Raw genomic sequence first — 19,964 nt, forward strand, 5'->3', positions numbered from 1 at the left:
CAACCCAAGAGCTTTTGGGGATAATGTCTCATAACAAATTGGGTGCTTCACCCATTTTTTTTTTGCAAAAACTTGTGAATCTCATTTGGCATTTTTGGAGACTCAATTGTTGACACCAAACAAAAAAAAATTAAGATCAAGTTTTTAACCCTGGCATTTGTTTATTTAATGTTGAAAAATTAGTTTCATCCAAGCTTTCAGAATCTTCCCTTTACAATTGTGTAACTTTGCCATTTTCAAGTGACAATCATATCAAAGCAGATATTTTGTCTTCATGCTGCTAATGAAGTTTCAAGATGGCGTGCAGCAACTCGAGACAACAATGAACATACTGGCACACAAGTGAATACAAGACAATTCAGAAAATGTGTTTATCGACAAAAACAGCATGCTGATGGACCTGAAGGAGAGGGAAATTAGCTTTCCAGGGTCTCCTTTCATCATGCTAACTCACAAACAAGTATGGTGGTACCTGGGTTGAAATGAAATTAATAGCATTATTATTATTTCTTTGTGATCAAAGTAAGATTTCCCCCAACGTTTGTGAGAAGGCATTGCTGTAATTTACAAAGTTATGCGTAAATATTGGTCACTAGACTAATTGTTACAAGTCACCAGACTCAGTGGTGGAATGGTTCGAGCATCTGCTCTGAGTCTGGGGAGTCGGTGGTTTGAACCCCGGTTGAGTCATACCAAAGAGTTTTAAAATGGTACGTGCTTCTTCCTTGGTTGACGGAAAACACAGCTCAGTGGCTGTACTTACCTCATCTAACAGTCCTGTGTCATGTGTATGTGTATATCAGCTCTGCGACAAGCCTTAGATCATGTTAAAAAACAACATATATATATATATATATATATATATATATATATATATTCTAATAAGTGTGTGTGTGTGTGTGTGTGTGTGTGTGTGTGTGTGTGTGTGTGTGTGTGTGTGTGTGTGTGTGTGTGTGTGTGTGTGCGCGTGTCAGTGTATCTCCTCCATAAGTCCAAAACCATAAAACCTAGCAGCCTGAAACTTTGCATGCTTACGAAGAAAACTCCAAGGAAGTGAAAGAGTGAAAACTGGGTGTTTAGGTCAATTTAAGCACCCCTTGTGAAGATAATTAACGGTCTTATTTAATTATATCCTTCTTCAGGCGATCCTCGGCCACCTCGCTTTCTGGGGTCTTCAGCCGTTTCCTGGGTAACCTTGCTCGGATGTGAAGCCGCCATGTTTTTTGGCCTGCTCAACCATGCCTAGACTTGGAACAGGCCGCAACGATTTCTTAATGATCAAGTTTTTTTCCCCCTTTCCTCACTCATTATCAAATTCCTGTTCATCAGAGCTTTGAATCGCTGTATACATCGCTTTTGTAAGTACTATAGTTTTCAAATTAGGAGCTTGGAGTGATTTAATGCATTATATGATGCGATTTTCCTCGATGTGCTCTCATGGACTAAAGTATATCAGCAAAATATTATTTCGGTTTTGAGGATCAGATATCATCCAGAATAAATAAGTATCGAAATCTGTTGTGAAATCTGAAAATTTAAAGAAAAAACGAGTCTTATAATTAAGCCGATATACTTATTTAATTTAAGCAAGCAAGTCTATGTTCCCTCCTTCTCCAGACATATACAAGAAAATGTAAAATTTCCAAAGCATTAAACTTACCTTTTTCTACTCTTTGGAGAATTATATTGAGTGAACAAAAAATTTTGGAAGGTGCCAAAATTAACCAGTTTCATTGAGCAACATGAATTAATGCATTCACTGCTGGACCTCACGCCCTGTCCCACCAAGGGAATGCCTATCCATAGTGTCTGCCAGATCTGTTTCTATATTTTGGGAGGTTTCATGAGGTGCTCTGCAGGGAATCAAAGCGAATCTGGTGAAAAACGGACTTTTTTGATAAAAAGTTTAAATGTTTGCGCGAACCCCGAACCGATGTACCACGTGACACGTGCACAGACGAGCAGGCAAGATTGCGGATTATCTGCAATGTTTATTTCACGGGTGATTCAACATTGTGATGTCTCCAGGGTTGTTCTGCATCAAGTTGCAACTCTTTTGTGGATAGTCATTATTTGAACAAATTCATTTTATTTAATCAACTGCTGCATGTGCGATGAAGACCACCTTTAAAGTTAAAGGGATGCTATATGATTTGCAGTGACAGCCTGGCCAACTATTCCTGATCAACCATTTAATTGGAGTGCTTCCATGAGTGCTTAAGCCACTTGCCGAGCACCGTACAGTCGATAGCGGAACCGCGCCACGTCCTTCTGAGGAATCATTTATTCACTGCAGACACTTTTGCCTACCACGTTGCCCTGAGCGAGTGGTCCGTGCTCCGTCACACTGAGCGAGTGGTCCGTGCTCCGTCGCCCTGAGCGAGTTGTGAAATAACACCTGATTTCTGAGCCGTTTGCCGTATTAATGCGTTTTCTAAATTTCCGAGATAAATTATTTTTCAACCCGTCACACGCAGCTGTTTATCAAGATCAATGTTTGTGAGCATATCCCTGAAATGTCAATGTAAATGCAACTTTGTTTTTCGGTGAAAGCGACTCAAGGTTTTTGGGTTGTTGCCAATATCAGCGAAACACGTGTGCGTGTGCGTGTGCGTGTGCGTGTGCATAAAGCATAACACTCTCTCACTCTCTCTCACGCTCTCCCCTCTCTCCTCCCTCTCTCCTCCCTCCCTTCCTCTCTCTCCCACTCTGTCCCATCCTTGCTCTACCCCTTCCCAATACAGCACAGCACCCTCCTCCCACACCTCTCTCACTCTACCCTCCTCTTTCTCTCTCTCTCTCTCTCTGGACATATCCGGGCAGTGTTTATGCCTTCAGACGGGAATTTGTCTCCAGACATGTCCGAGCGGTGTTTGTCTGGCCAGCTTGGCTCCAGATGCGTCTGGGCAGTAATTAACACTCCACCACATGTCTGCCTTCCCTTCCTCTCACCTTACACTGTCTTCCCTTCACTACTCCTCCTCGTCCCCCCTCCCTCTCCTCTCCCCTTCAGTATTCCCATCAGCAAAGCGACGAGTGTTATTTGCTTGTGTATACATATATATTTATATTGTCTTAAAATGTAAAATAATGCTATAGCTATTACAATTACATAATAGCAAAGCAAAGTAATGCAATGGTTATTTTTAGTTTATCATTTTGTGGATAAACCCTCACCACTTTTGCATTCCAAGTAAGTATATGAGATCAGAAACGATGATTTCAGTATCTTTTCTGCAAATTGAAGACAAACAGTAACTATAAATTTACATTTATTTTTATCAATCAAAGATCACAAGAAGAAGATAACTTCCAGAACAATTAAGAAAGGTGGTGGAAAAGTGTTATTACCATGATGTTGATCACACGGAAATCCTTTCGCAGGCCATGACCAACAAACTTGACCCCACTGTCAATAAGGAAGCGCAACTTCAAGTAGGTGCACTTTAATGTGGTCAGATGCTTTGAAGACACCTTGGCATCAAGATCTCCAGGTTTTATACCCGAAAATTGTGTCAAGTAATCCACCACCTACCGGAAGTATGTGAAGGTGAGCAAAGAATTATATGTGGCATAGTCAGGAAAAAACAAGAAATAAAATGTTTCAATTCAACCTTGAGATAAGACAGACATCTTGAAATGGAACTGTAACAGAGCATTTGGTTTCCAGTTAAATGGTAGATATTTTAGTTCCTCGTTTGTTTTCAATGTTGAAACATTTGTCCTGTTTTGGTACATCCCACGTCTCACTATGCCCACCCGAGCCTGCTACTCAGTGCTTCAGCCAAATAATGAGAGGACAGTTGACATATTCAGACACTTTTTGGCAGTGGACAACTACTACTACTTGTTTAATGACCATTTTCTCATATTAGTGGCTTGGTCAAAATAATTAAGTCAAAATAATAAAATAAAATTAAAAAAAAGTGGAGAGAAGATAAAACTTTGGGCAGTCGAGAGAAGAGGGAATTGTGAGGAGGTGCAGTGATCAGAAATATAAGCATCTTCAGGGGAGGTTCCCAGCACGTAATCATGCGATACATTTGAGGGTACAAGATGACCAGAAACCAAAAGAAACCCTTCTGTCATACAAATCCAGTGAGGATTCTTCACAAACATATTTTTACACACACACACAAACAGCAGAAACAAGAACATGGCAGGCACATTGAGTAGTTATGACTCAAATCGGAGGTTCCTGCAGTAGCATCATGGCTGTCAGAAGCAGTCCTCAAAATTGTGGGTATCTTCAATTGCATTGAGTACTTTTCGCAGCATAACCATTTATCATAAAAAGCAATTTGGTGTGTGTCTGTCTGTCTGCGATACATTCAGTTACTGATCCAATCTCAACAAAACTTGACAAGAGCACTCAGGGTCACACGATGGAGGTTGTTGCGACTTCATTTGCTCCCCTACCAAAGTCTGTTTTCCGCCTTGTGTGAAATCCATGTTAAGATGCATAGACAGCTGATTGTGACGTTTTTGCAAGGCCACTTCAAAGAACAAAAGTAATAACAACACGAATGATAGTATAATATTAATGTAATTACAAAACAATATTAATACTGGTAATATCCCCTCTCCCCAAGGGGTTTTTCCTCCTTGGACAAACGTCGTGTTAACGTGTATAAATAACTTATCGTGGCGTTTCTTGGGGCAACCCTTCCAGAAATAAAAAAAATATTATAAACCACAAACACATATGATTACCTTATTAAACAATCACTACTGCTTTTTAAGACGAAACCAAAAGGGAGGAAACCCGGACGTTCATGAGGCATTATAAGCTTATCACATCCCCGACAGACTAACGGACCCGAGCCGAGATCAACTGTAATTTGCTTGGAAGATAAACAAGGGAAATAAATAACATTCATTATAACATCGGCCTCATTTCACAGAAATAGCTTTACTTTTTAATCAAGATTATGATCACGAATCATGCACAAATATTTATTGAATACTTGATCATGTAGAAGTAGACCAAGTTGTGCATTGGCAAGAGTGAACAGCCATAGGAGTGAAATATGCATCAGCCAATGGAGATAGAAACAGGTCTTTAAGCACTCAACCAAGCAGTCAGCTCTTTCATTGAACATTATACGTATCATTTTCTTTTTGTAAAAAAAGATGAGAGGGAGAAAATAAGAGACAAATTTTACAAAGTTATTACCTATCCCACTGAAGATGGATGGAGGCTATGTTTTCACCCCTGTATGTCTGTCTGTGAGCAGGATATCTAAAAAAGTTATGGACTGATTCAGACAAAACTTGATGGATAGGTTGGGTATGTGACAAGGACGAATTGATTATATTTTTGTGAAGATCTGGATCTGGATCTAGACACTAGAACTTTCAAAGTGATTCTTCACCATTGAGAGATTGGACCAAAAACGAAATATAGCATGATATCTCAAACATTTGTGGATGAATTCATGTTGGATGAGTTGGGTAGGTGACAATAACAAGCTAACTAGATTTTGGTTAAGGTCTGGATCCAGTTCCGGCCGATCAGTGGGATAAAAAACATGAACTGTTCAGCCTGATGGAGGTATGTACTCTACCGAGTGCCATTTTAGGTTTTTTATGTGTAATAACTGTGCAACTATTTAAAGACCCGGCATTTTTACAGACCTGCTCCTGTGTGGAAATGTAGTCATCAATAAATGGAATGCCTTTAGTGGGTCCCTGGCCTCGTACACATGTGATTCGAGCAACTGACATCTGGCTCGGCTTAATAGTTGACTTTGTTCCATCACTGCGTAGCTCAGCTTCCTCCTAAGATGTGGTGAAAAAAACAAAAAACACTAATTTACATAGAGCTGTTCCTCACACTAATTATAATCAAGGCTAAAACAGTCATCATCAGTATCCCCATGCATCCTCACTGTAAGCACAAATCTCTGAACCAATAACCTAATACTATCGTGATACGTCTAAAGTAGAGCTTTGTAACTTGCAAGCTACTATGACCAATTTTCTAGGTGTCTGTATCATTAGCTGAACTCCGTTCTTGCTTGAGGTTTCGACTACTTCAGCCCAGAACCTCTCCAAACGGTGTGTCAACAAGCTCGGGTCATGGGTCCATATCAGCAGATTTATGAAGTCAGCTGTGTCCATACAGTTAGTCAATCCAGCAATGCAACCTCATTTTTTATAATTATCTTCCTATATAGCACAAACCTGGAGATGTTTACCTTCCTTCTTTAAGGTTTTCATGAATTAGCATACATGCATAATCCATATTGTAACATTGCTTTTCTTCAAATTTTAAAATTAGTTCTTAATTGTGATCATGTGTTATCGTGAGGTTAGTGGAATTTGCAAATAAAAATAATTTCTCCATCATGAACACCTTCAAAAAGAAGAAGCCAGGCAAAGTTAAATGGATTTGTTTAAATAGAACAACAAAAATTATATAGATTCGATTTTGGTCAATCACAAGAATCTCACACCATATGATACTGGCTGTGACCATTGAGGGGTAAGGGGCAAGCTTGAACTCAACTTACAACAAGAAAGAGTATGAAGAATGTGAAAGGCAAACAATAATTGATACATCAAGACTGTAAGAAGAAGAAGAAAAAAAAAAGATAACAATTACCGGAACAAAGTACACTGCCGCCATGCCAAAAATAAATTTAAAAACACAATCATCCAGGGAGCGACATGGTCTTCGACGCCCAGCGATGCCGCCTTGCAGCACATGGAATCGGAATTGGGAGGGAGCGGTGTACAATGATCGATTCATTGATTAATTGCAGAATTAAAATAAAATAAATAATAATCGTAAAATAATTAATTTCTTCATCAATTGGCTGATAGCATATCTAAACCAACACCGTTTCATCCGAATCTGCAACTTTTTGAAAATCTAGTAATTAATCAAAAAATTAAACAAATAATTGATTAATCAATAAATCAAAAATGTCCTTTATAGCCAAATCCCTTGTTCACTGTCATGTCCAAATAGCAGCTTTCGAGCTCAAAATGTGCGTGAGATATTGCCAGGGTGAGAAATAAAATAAATCATTCATAAATCGATAATAATTAAGTAATGAATTAATTAATTGATTAATCAAAACATTTTTAAAAATCCGTTTTTGTCAAAGCACATCTTTACTTTTGTCCCCAAATTTCATCTTCCGAGATCAAAGGATGGCTGAGATATCGCCCGGACAAACAAACAAACAAATAAACCAATGTCACCTGCAGGGTGACCCGTATCTTGCCAAAAGGTGACCACGTGTGACTTCTTGAAGGTCACACTGAGGTGAACAGAGCTGCTATCCACCAGGAGCGACTCCTTGAGGAATATTTGCCTACGAGAGATTCTGATGAGAATCGTTCTACAGAGTAACCATGAAAAATATGCGTTTGCCTCATAACGTCACCAAATGACGTCATAATATCTCAAGCTTGACATATCTCGAAAGCACTCATCGAGGTGTTCAATTTGAGGTACTACACGATATGGTTCCTAAAACTTGAAAATTTGACCTTGGGGTCAAATATGTTTGACCTCAGGCGCTAACCATGAAGGTCAAGGCCAATCGCCACCAAAAATTAATCAGCTGAGCGCCAGACCATGAACTATATTCCCATGAAGTTTGAAGACGATCCGATCAAAATTACTCAAAAAATAAGGGTTTCGTTGACTCCCTGATTTGCGAAAAAGTGACCTTGACCTTTGACCTTGACCTTCAAAATTTTATGCGCTGAAAGGGACCTCTATAGGCCTCTGATATGCGAAGTTACAAAAATTTCCAATGATAACTGTGCTCTGCAGAATTTTTTATACGTGATTACAGACAAAAAAAAAAAAAGCATACAAGCTGACTAACATATCTTGCAAAAACTTCGTTTTGGCAAGATAACAAAAAAACAAACAGTGAAAACTGAGTACTCCCTTCCTTCGGTGCCTGGCGATGGCATCATGCAGTGCCTGGATATGGAATTGGGAAGGAGTGATGTACAATTATACAAATTTCATACACTTCTTCTCTAAAGAAGAAGAAGAATAGAGAACACACAAGTCTGAAGACGATGATGGTTCACGAGCGGTATTTGACGATGTAGATTGTTTCAGAAGTCAAGGATGAGACAATGTGATAATGTTTGACCAAGTTATAAAAATGATCAACATGATGTGGTATGGGTGACGGGTTATTAGCTGCAAAACGTCAAAAACCCGGTTTCGTTCAACAACTTTCAAAATTTGACCTTTGCATAACCTTTAAAGGTCACAAAACAATGTTGTGGACATTAAAATAAAGAAACAGGATACGTGCTATAGCTTATTGGAGTTAGTTCGTCGAAGAAGGTCGAAAACCCGGTTCGATTCACACAACTTTGAAAATTTGACCTTTAAAGGTCAAAGGTCAAGGATTATGACCTTTGGTGCAAAACCTCCTCTGGAACATTCCAGGAACAATATAACGTCATATTGGCTCTACTAGCATGGCGGGTACAGATATCTGTTGAATGGCGTTGGTCCCGTCTCGATCGTATGAAATTGAGAAATTGAAGTTACCCGGTGACTTTGACCCCTTGACCCTGTGACCTTTGACCTTGAACTTGACCCACCTATGTCCGTTCTCACGTCCCAAGGATCACTCATGCCAAGTTTCATCTCATTCCATCGAACGGTTCGGCCGCCTATAAAGGACGAACAAACTAACAAACACACAAACACACAAACAAACATATTCTATCTTTTTAGTATAGTAGATGGCATTTCGCACTCATCGGATTATCCATACTTTGATGAAATCAGCGTAAAAACAAACTTGAAGAGGGCCCCACGGGCAACGTGTTCGAGATAGAGCAAAATGGTTAAAGACTTGAGGTGGGGAATGGCCTCAAGATTATGCATAAAAAATATTGTCATCCTAGTTATCAAAGTTTGGGCGGTCGTATGATTTTTATGTCAAAATTCGAAATTTTCTAAGTTCGTGACCTTGTGACCTTGACCTTGGGACGAAAATGAAAAATCGAGCTCCGTGAGGCTATGCAGGTGCCATTGGGCTAACCAAATACCAAAACCCCTGCCAGATTCGATAAACCCCTCAGAGAAGATGGATTTTTGTCAAAATCGCAATTTTCTAAGTTCGTGACCTTGTGACCTTGACCTTGGGACGAAAATGAAAAATTGAGCTCTGTGGGGCTATGCAGGTGCCATTGGACTAACCAAATACCGAAACCCCTGTCAGATTCGACAAACCCCCTTGGAGAAGATGCAAATTGAAATCGGCTACCCCCTAAAAACAGGTTTTTTGGGCGTGGCTCCGCCCATAATGGGCGCACCACGCCCATTTTCAGGAAAACACAACTAGATCATGATATAAACCTCCCACCAAAATTTTGTCAGGATCAGATCAAAACCCACGGAGCTATGCTCGGGACAGACAGACAGACAGACAGACAGACAGACAACAATAACGAATATAGTGGTCACTTATTTTTTTTGTGAAAATATTTTTTCGTGAACCAATAAGAAACTTCAAAATGAAAGATGTTGAAAAAATAATGGAGAACAGAAGGTTAAAAGCATTTCAGCAGAGAACTATGGTAGGATGTGCTGAGATTTTTTTTTTACCTGAAAAGAAACAGAAAGATTATCACCAACTGATATTGCATCATTAAACAAGGGGAATAATTATACAAACAACCCTACGGCAAGAAAATACGACTTACCAGTATGTCAGACAAAACAAACGATGACGAAGCCATCTCGCCGGTAACTACCAATGAGATCCAGTTTGCACTGAAAAGGATACGAAGTAATACCCCTTCGAAAAGATGAAATTGTTATCGATGCATCCAAAGATGGCAGTGAACTGTGATACAGTAAATTAGCAAAAACATAAGATGGAAAAATCCCCATCACTTGAAAGAACTCTCAACTAGGACTGATCCACAAAAAGGGAGATGACATAAACCTAAATAATTAGTCATCAAAATCACCTTCTCTTCAGTCCATATAAATTGTTCACAAAATTACCAACAACAGACTTGAGAATGAACTAGACAACCAACCATGGGAGCAAGTAGGTTTTAGATGTAGATACTCAATAATAGCTCACCATCCTAAACTAGATCAGCATCTGGAAAAAAAAATCAAAAAAATACACTTCCTTTGCATCTTGCATTCATTGCTTATGAAAAGTTTTTGACAGTGTGGAAACAAATGTGGAAACATCACCAAACTATCAACTCCAGACACATACAGTACAAGTAGATGAAGTGAGGTATAAGACAAGTGAGGTATATAACAGCGATCTTGAACATGCACCAAATTAGTGGCAAGATCGAGATTGAAAGATGTCAGACAGTGAGACACAATATCACCAAAATGAAGGACTACAACAACAAACTGGAAACATCTAGAAGGCCCTGGAAGAAGCAGAAGTACACCAAAGATCCGACAGAGAACAAATCACAAAATTTACCGGAGGACAATGGTCTCAAATTACGTTGACTCAAACAGAATGTTGAGTGATGCCTTCATCCTTCAGTTGGCTAAATCACCTGGCTGAAATCAAGCCAAGTCATTTTAACCCATTTCCTATTGCAGAGTGTCGTTTAGTGATTCATCATGTTAAAACGACCCGTTATTAATTATCTTTTCAATTCAGTTTGAGGCATTTGGTGCAGCATGACTTTTCAGAGGTAGCATTTCCCAAGTCACCACGAGTGCATGCAGGAAGAGTCAATCATAATGCACATCTTCACACTGGTTTCACATGCAGCCCAGAACAGCAAGGACAGGGAAATCTCATCCCTGAATATTATAATTATTCATGAGCTAGTTGGATTGTTAAAAATAATCTGACATTGACATGGTAATTCTCCTGAAAGTGGCTTGGAGTCGAGAGATTTGAAACATAAACCTTTCATTCTGCAGCCTTCAGCTTGGTAACCCTTAGGCTATTATGGTTGTGTGCTTACAATGTTATCATGAATGATGAGGGGCTACCTGGCACTGCCCAAGGGAGGTGGGGGGATACCCAGCACTGCATGATATCGGGGATGGAGGGGGGATACCCGTCACTGTCCAACTGGGTGAACTTTTCCTGGTGGTAGTTTTGGGATGTGTTGGACATTGAAAAGCTATGGAGTTATTGGTCTCATGGTGGTTACCTTTTGCCTGTGGACCAGCAGCAGCACTGCCTGACACAACATCCCAATATGCATTTTATAGCGACCTTTGGTGGCCTCAAAATGTATGTCAAGGCCAACATGTGGTAGCTTAAAACCTTGCCCAGATTCTGAAGTACCGACACCCAAAATGTGGCCTTTATGTGGTATGGTTTGGCCGTGAAAGAATAACATACAAACACTTGAAAATATTGTGGCGTCCACATCGATCAAAACTGATATTGTACGGATAGGCCAAAACTGGCTTTTACTCCCTTGGACGACGTTCAAACAATTGCGCGATGGAAATCGCAAGAAGCACACAAGGCTCTTAACTCTTTGAAAACCAATGGGTCTATTTCCTGAATCAATAGATAAAAAGAACCAGGGTATGGTGGAATCATGATGGAGGAGCAAGATGGTGGGTTGGGGAAGAGAAGAAGGGGGAACACGGAATCAATAAATACTAATTATGTGCAATACCTATAAAAAATATGGTGCCACACACCAGATATATTCACAGACGGGGATAGGGAACGTGAACCGGATGAGCCTGAGCTGCTGGTAAACGAAGAGATGAAACACATGGCAGGCCAACAAACGGGGCAAGGCAGGAATGACGAAGCAGGGCCACAATAAGAGCAAGAACAGAAGGCAGGCAGGCAGCATGGACAAAGCAATTGTTTTCTCTGAAGCACACTATCTCCTTCTTTATTGGTGCAATCCCTCCTCTCTTTCTCCTCTTGCTTCGTACCCAACCCTCTCTACTCGCCTCATCCATGAGTCATGATTCTTCTTCCTTCTCCTTGCTCCTGTTTGTGCCCAACTCCAGTCTGCTCCCCTCTCGCAAGGAATGCCTAAAAACTCCGCCCTCTCGGTGCAACAAAAGGCTCCTCCCCTCGCTCTCTGGACAGTGCAGCCCCTCTTCTCGACTTCATCCGGTGGGACATTACAAGGGGTCATCTGCACAATTTCCCTCATCTTAATCCTTAAATAATAATTACCACACACCATCCCTTGTATGGTGCACATTCAAACAAGTCAATTCTTCAGCTAATGTTTCCCTACTCAATCACATCGAAATTGGCTTAACTACTCGTACACGGACCATGCTACGCCATACACTTCGATCTATTCTCAGACAATGCCTAACCTCCCCCTCGCCCACCCACCCCCCAAAAATGTAACTATGTATTATAGATTGGCAATGCTAGGTTTTAACCTAGAAGCATATTTGATACAAACAAACCAGTAGACTTTGTGGGTTGTTTTCTCATGTCAGACCTCTTTTTCAATGCAACGCAGAGCAGGACAATTTGGTGAGTGCATTGTAGAATAAATCACGAGTGAGGAAAATCAATCTTCACACAATTTACTTGCCTGTGCAAGTAAATGTTCTTTACATCACATTTGAACCATCACTCGGTGCTTAATGCACATTATATGAATTCCTTCCAATATGTATATAAGTAAATAAGTATATATATATATATATATATATATATATATATATATATATTTATTTTTTGAAGTACTACAAAAGTAAAATATAACATTTACTCTTCATGAACTGGGAGAGAAAACTGTGCCAGAAAGCAAGTCCATTAAAAGTTGAACATGCCAGAAGAACTGCACTGCAGTGTACATACACACAATCCTGCCACATTATATTACAACAGTGCAATAATACAAATTATTACGTGAAAATATATAATGGCATTTTTTAATTTTATGAAAGGTGGAAATGGTCACCAATATATGTGGACTTGCCTAAGTTCGCCTTTCCCCTGATAAATTCCCAATCACTTTTCCTGACCTGAAACCATTTTCTTCAAATTTACATTCATCTCAATATCAATGGCAAGGCAGGAAAGATTGGATGGAGTAACTTACATAAGCTAGGTTTTGAGAAAATTATGGTAAGGAGGAACAAAATGGTCTAAATTAAAGTGAAATACGATTGATTGTAGGTCTGAGGTTGGAAAAAGGGACACATGAACACAAGTCACGAATCAGCATAAAACGAACCGGAGGAGCAAACATAGAGCTTTATTATGCATTAAACAATAAAACATCCTCCAAAAGTTAGCACACAAAGAATTTACCTGATTTAATGTAACAAATTCTGCATCGAGTCCCACGAGATCCTTTGGCTGCGGAAGCTCTGAGCAAGACAACGGGATGAATGTAACCAGCCGCTTACGCTGCTTGCGTGTGAGGGAGGCCTCTGCTAGCAACACATTCTCCTTGATTGGGATTTTGACTGCAAACATGTCAAACACAACCAGCATAAGCCACCTTTTGCAATGAAACTCCACATTTCTTTTTCAAAAAGCAGAAAATGCTCCAATGAATAACAACATGCAGTTCTTAATGAGAAACTGGCATTATACACTATCCAACTTAGCAAACGAGCAAGTTTAAACCCACCTGACAAAACATTTCCAAAGACAGGTGGCGAATGGAATATGTCACACATTAAACCAAAACAGCAGCAAATACAGCCCCAATGATAGCAAAAATGACAAAACAAAAATATAAAACGAAATATCTACAGATTACAGTGCCTTCAGAAAGTATTCACACCCCTTGACTTTTGTCACATTTTGTTGTGTTTCAGCCTGAAATAAAAAAAATGGATTAAATTTTTTAAAATGTTGTCACCGATCTACACAAAATACCCCACAATGACAAAGTGAAAACATGTTTTGAGAAATTTTTACAAGTTCATGAAAAATTAAAAGTTGAAATGTCTTACATCAATAAGCATTCAACCCATTTGCTATGACACTCCAAATTAAGGTCAGGTGCATCCAATTTCCTTTGATCATCTTTGAGATGTCTCCACAACTTGAGTGGAGTCCAAATTTGGCCAATTCAATTGATTGGACACGATTTAGAAAGAAACACACCTTTCTATATAAGGTCTCACAGTTGACAGTGCATGTGAGAGCAGAAACTTCACCATGAAGTCCAAGGAACTGTCCGTAGAGCTCCGAGATAGAATTGTGAGGAGGCATATATTTCTGGAGTGTTGAAAGTTCTGAAGAACACAGTGAGCACTCAGAGCATGAGGCAAAAGATTCTGTGGTATGATGAGACGAAAATTGAACTCTTTGGCCTGAATGCAAAGTGCTACGTCTGAACGAAACCGAGCACAGCTCATCACCCATCCAACACCATCTCCCTACCATGAAGCGTGTTGGTGGCAGCATCATGCTATGGGGATGCTTTGCAGTGGCACAGACTGGGAGACTTGTCAGGATGGAGGGAACAATGAATGGAGCCAAATGCAGGCAAATTCTTGAGGAGAGACTGCTTCAGAGTGCAAAAGACCTCTGACTGCGGCGAAGATTTACGTTCCAACAGGACAATGACCACAATCATACAGCCAAAGCAACACTGGAATGGCTTCAGAACAAGTCTTTCAGGGGCCCAGCCAAAGCCCAGACTTGAATCCCACTGAGAATCTGTGGAAAGACTTGAAGATTGCTGTTCTCCGATGCTCTCCATCCAACTTCACAGAGTTTGAACAAATCTGCAAGGAAGAATGAGAGAAAGCCCCCAAATCATGATGTGTAAAGCTGACACAGACATACCCAAGAAGACTTGAAGCAGTATTTGCTGCCTAAGGCACTTCGACAAAGTATTGATTCAGGGAGTTGAATACCTATTGACAGAAGACATTTCAGGTTTTAATTTTTAATTAATTTGTAAAAATTTTGAAAAACATGTTTTCATTTTGTCATTATGGGGTATTTTGTGCAGATCAGTGACAATATATTTTTAAAATTTAATCCATTTAAAATGCAGGCTGTTACACATAAAAAAATGTGAAAAAGTCAAAGGGTGGGAATACTTTCTGATGGCACTGCATACACCGTCAACTGGGAAAATGATTTTTAAAAAAGCAGGAAGGTATATTAAAAAAAAAAGTTGTACAGATTGGGCATAGACAAAGAAGGCTTTTTGGAATTGGTTTGAAGAGGTCAGCTCAACTGGGATGGAGAAGGAATCATAATAAATGCCCAAGACCAAGGACACCAAAACAATGGCATAAAAAATGGTGGGACTGAGTCAATCAGGCAAGTGTAGATTCTGCAAGGTAGAAAGAGAAATGATGAGCCACCTCCTATCGGGATGTAAAAAAAAAAAAACTCATGTCGGAGCAGCTGTACACACGATGATACAACAGAGTTTGTAAAGTTATCCGCTGGCACATCTGCAAAAACTTTGATATCCCAGTGACAAAATATTTGTGGGAATATAAACCAAAAGCAATCACTGTCGCTTCTCTGGGTCCTGGCCGAATGTTGCAACCATAATGTGGTATCATTCTGACTGGTGGGTCTGGAGATGAAGATTTTTGAAGCAATTTACATGATTTTTCCAAAGCATTTACTTAGTCCTCCATTTTGACACACTTATGGTCATGTGATCGACATGACCTCCGTAATTTAACATCGTGACCCTATCCTAATATTGCAACCCAAATTTGGTGCCAATCTGACTGGCGAGTCTGGAGAAGAAGATTTTTAAAGGAATTAATGCGATTTTTCCCAAAAATTGACGAAGTCGGCCATTTTGACACACTCCGGTCACATGATCGTAATGACAAGCAATTTAACATCCATACCCATGCCTAATGTTGTCAACCAAATTTGGTAGCATTCTGACTGGTGGGTCTGGAGAAGATTTTTGAAGGAATTTATTAAGTCGGTCATTGTGACCTCCTTAAAGTCATGTGACTGAAATGAGCTTTGAAATTCCTGTTACCAGTCAGGAGTGGAACGTTGCTGCCAAATTTCAGCAGGATCGGCCCAGCGGTTTGGCCGGAGAAGTCAAAAACAGGAGACGGATGGACAGACAGTGCGTGATGACAATACTGTTACGAATTTGGAATTCGATTGCACACAACATTCAGGTTCGTTTAGTCAGCTATGTCGATAAGTGCTTGTACCCTAGATAGCTCACCTTCCATTGTTTAAATGTTCAGAAATCGATTAGATGCGCTGCGGATGGATTTAATAGTTAGGGAACAAAACAATGGAGACGTTCCTCCCCCGTCTTCTGTGAAGAGGAAGAAGAACCCTGCCGTCCCGTGACTCATGATGTCAACAACTCCCTCCCACCCGTGGTTGAGCGGGGAATGGAGCACGAGGGCATGAGTCATGAGTCACGCCGAGAGCGGGGGAAGGGCGAGAGAAGGATAAGAGGAGATCTTTTCTTTGTTCGTTTTCGGAGTTGGAGTAGTAAGCTTTTTGCTTCGGCAGAGAGTAGTCGCTCAGCAGACCTTCGGGTCCTGTTTGGCTTGGGTGAGGGTTGAGGCCTTCGGAAGCTTTTTGCTTCTACAGAGGAGTTGTTCAGCAGAGCTTCGGGTCATGCTTGACTCTGGTTAGGGTCGGAGGCTTTTGAAAGCTTTTTGCTTCAAGCTGCCTTGTTTGGAAGAAAGTAAAGCTAGTTGCTCAGCTCGAGATACGAGTGGTGGCTTCTTCTTCTTGGTTCGTGGAGCTCTTTGTTCTCCATTTTGGTTCCCGGCTTGGTGCGACTCATCGACCTCTTCTTGGAGGTGGTTGCTCGGGGAAGCGACGCATCGACGGGAAGGATCGGTGCCTCGTCTCACCAGCACGTGTTGAGAAGCACGGGAGGATTCGCGGGAGCTCGGGAAGGATCGCGGCTCACGGTGATTGAATCCAGCTCGCTCTCGCTGGAGCCTGGGTCCGAACAACTTGAAGACCACACGAGGTGGAGAGGTTCGAGATAGGTTCTGGGTTTCAGCTCACCTGTCCTCCGAGCTGGAGCCCGTTATTAAAGGCCTCTGCTACCATTGTGTGTGTGTGTGTGTGTGTGTGTGTGTGTGTGTGTGTGTGTGTGTGTGTGTGTGTGTGTGTGTGTGTGTGTGTGTACGTGTGTCCGTGGGCCCGTCTAATAAGTAGGAAATTGTTAAGTGCTTTGTGTGCTGTAAATGTTTGCATTGCATTTTGTATAGACGGTCGCAGTTCTTTTGGCGTGCTTTTGTTGCTTGTATAATTGCACACGTGTTTTGCCTTGTTTAATTGCATACGTGCTTTATTATAATAAATGTCCTTGTGTGAATGTAAACCTGTTCATTGCGTCCTCTTCCCTTAATTGAGCTGCCATCTTGCACTCGGAATATAGTTGTTTTTTAAATAGCTGGTAAAGTGATCGGGACCAACGGGACTGCGCGATAATACCCCGCTCGGTTATCCCAAAAGGAAGCGAGCTGCTTAAGCGGCTCGTTTCCAAGCGGTCCCGTTGAGGTACAATCTCTCGGTAACCTACCCGCGCGAATAATTAGGTAAATCGAAGATTTGGCGATCGGATCCTGTAGCGCGGGTAGAGTGCGGACAAGGTTGTGGTGTGGTTAAAAACACACCCGTGGCTGGTTTCCGGCGTTGATCCGGAAAGCCGCGACTGGATTGTCCGTTCGGTGGGCGAAGCGACCGCTATTGGTTAGACGCGGTCGTTCGCACGCCGGTGGGCGGAAATCTACAACAATACCTTATCTGGAATTTAAATTCCAGATAAGCTAAGAATACATTTATTTTGCACAGGATAATAACTTGGCACACAATTTACAAATAAAATAATTTGAAATTAATAACATTCACACAAAACAACATTTACAAGAACAGTAAGATGGAAATTTTAATCTCATGTTTGCTAAAAAGATGTGTTTGAGCAATGTCTTAAAAATTTGTAGGCTGGCTGCTTGACGGATGTGTTGAGGGAGTGAATTCCAGAGGGTTGGAGCAGCTACTTCAAATGCTCATTCGCCATAGTAATGAATTGAGACTATTGGGACAATGAGGAGGGATTGGGCTATAGATCTCAAGGTGTGTGCTGGTACATAAGGGGTGATCACGTCCATTATGTAGGTCGGGTTGATGGTGTTTTGTGCTTTATAGGTGAGTAGGAGGATCTTAAAAATTATTCTATTTTCAATGGAAAGCTAGTGGAGATTTTTTTTAGCATTTGTGAAATATGTTGCCTTCTTGGAATTTCCTCGGTAATTTTAACAGCAGTGTTTTGTACATGTTGTAGCTGATGGACATCATATTGGGGCAAGCCATAAAGGAGGCTGTTACAGGCATCTAATTCGCTGGCAACAAGTGAAGCTTCATAAGATAGTTCCAAATCTGTCCATTGCATCAAATTGCTGCAGTGGCAGAGTAGCAAACGCTCTTAATTTGTTCTTTCAGCGTTCGGTGATCCATGACTACACCAAGGTTTCTTGCATGGACAATGGAGACACATCGACATCACCAACAGCCACGGTCAGTGGATGAGGCACTGCAAGGAACTTTGAGGAATAAATGGATGATTTCAATCTTAAAATCGGTTAATGTAAGTTTGTTTTGGGTTGCCCAAAGCTTAACATCGGCGATGCATGCATTGAGTCGATCCAGCAAGTCTTCATGCTCATATTATTTGACGATATAATCTGCATAAACCATTGCTTGTATGCCATGAGCAGTTTTGATAACAACTGGAGCAATATACATTGTGAAAATAATCAGTCCCATGACTGACCCTTGGGCTATACCACAGTTGTCATAGTATGCGTCTAACCTGATCTCGTTGATGCTAATAGCATGTGTTCTTGTCGCCAAGGATGAGTAAAACTATTGTAGAACCTTGGCAGTGAAGCCAAAGCACTTGATCAGTCTCTGGAGCAAATTATGATGGTCTATTGTATCAAACACTGCACTAAAATTGAGAAGTATAAGGAAAGCTTCTTTGTGGAGATCTAAGGCTAAGAGTAAAACACTCTGCACCTTGAAGAGAGCCGTCTCAACAGAATGATATACTCAATATGTTGACTCGGTCTGGGCCAATAAATTGTTGACAATCAAATACTCCTCGATTTAAGCGACAGCTGTCCTTTCGACTAGCTTTGCTACATAGCTAATATGAGACATTGGGCAATACCTACCGAGATCCTCACACAGGAGTCTGTTCTTCTTCAGTTGAGGGGGTCATAAGGGTGTTTTTCATCAAATCAGAGACTTCCCCTGTTTGCGAACTAGTATCGATTATCCTCGTTAAGGCAGGTAGTAGAACACGGATTTATTTTTTCAACAGTGAGGTTGGTACGGGGTCAAGCTCACAAGATGAGATGGATGCAGCCTTGATAATGTTGATAACTTCATCTTCTGTGACAGTATCAAAGTCCTCCATGGAAGCTTCAGTGCTTGTTGGCTTCAACTGACAGGTCTTCATTTACTTTCTGATTGAGCTTGTCTCATAGAAGTCGGATCTTCTGATTGAAGAGGTCATCAAAGGAGTTGGCTAACTGTCGAGGACACTCACATTTTGGTAGATCATTTTAGGGGCTGGTGAGGATAAAGACTTTATCATCCGAAAAAGACTGTTGGTCAGAGATGTCAATCTTGCCAAGAAAGTAATCAGCCTTTGAGTGATGAAGTAGTTTTATATATGCCTTACACTGACTTTGGTACTTGAAGAATCTTGAAGACCTGACTTAATTGCTACCCGTTCAGTTCTCCTTCGATCCTGCTTGGTTTTATTGAAGGGCATCCACGCACAATGGAGCATGAAGGAGGCCTAAGGATGACTTATTTATTAAACTGTGGAGTATGGTCATTTAGAATTATATGGAGCTCAGTATTATAAACTGTTAAAAGCTGCTCTAAGCTATTCGGTAGTGTAGATGTCAAAACGAGAAGTGTAGATGTCAAAACATCCTGCTGTAAATTGTCAACGCTGATGGCCTTCAGCTTTCGGGTTGTAATAGAATGACACATGGGATTGGGACGTGCAGTAAGGAGGAAACACTC

At 40.7% G+C, this 19,964-nt stretch overlaps 1 protein-coding gene and 1 long non-coding RNA gene across 5 annotated transcripts in view; one reads left to right on the forward strand and one right to left on the reverse strand.

Annotated features, from left to right (window-relative positions):
• The window catches only part of PAN2 (poly(A) specific ribonuclease subunit PAN2), a 179,243-nt gene that overhangs the window by 7,654 nt on the left and 151,625 nt on the right, over positions 1-19,964 (reverse strand). For 3 of the 4 annotated variants that reach the window (XM_085874652.1, XM_085874654.1, XM_085874653.1), the window contains 3 exons: positions 13,248-13,405; positions 5,638-5,781; positions 3,352-3,531 (listed from right to left, as the gene is read on the reverse strand). In XM_085874652.1, the coding sequence (XP_085730778.1) occupies positions 3,352-3,531; positions 5,638-5,781; positions 13,248-13,405 (482 nt within the window). Of the gene's footprint in view, positions 1-3,351; positions 3,532-5,637; positions 5,782-9,699; positions 9,770-13,247; positions 13,406-19,964 lie in introns of those variants that run through there. The other variant, XM_085874655.1, reaches the window with a different exon arrangement.
• Positions 1,227-18,824, forward strand: LOC147030520 (uncharacterized). Its single transcript, XR_015056430.1, has 3 exons — positions 1,227-1,358; positions 3,385-3,550; positions 18,366-18,824. It is a non-coding gene; the product is annotated as an uncharacterized LOC147030520 (long non-coding RNA).

The sequence above is a fragment of the Eptatretus burgeri genome, chromosome 3 (assembly GCF_056783735.1).
Source record: "Eptatretus burgeri isolate ZD-2024b chromosome 3, Ebu_testis_v1, whole genome shotgun sequence".
NCBI lineage: Eukaryota > Metazoa > Chordata > Myxini > Myxiniformes > Myxinidae > Eptatretus > Eptatretus burgeri.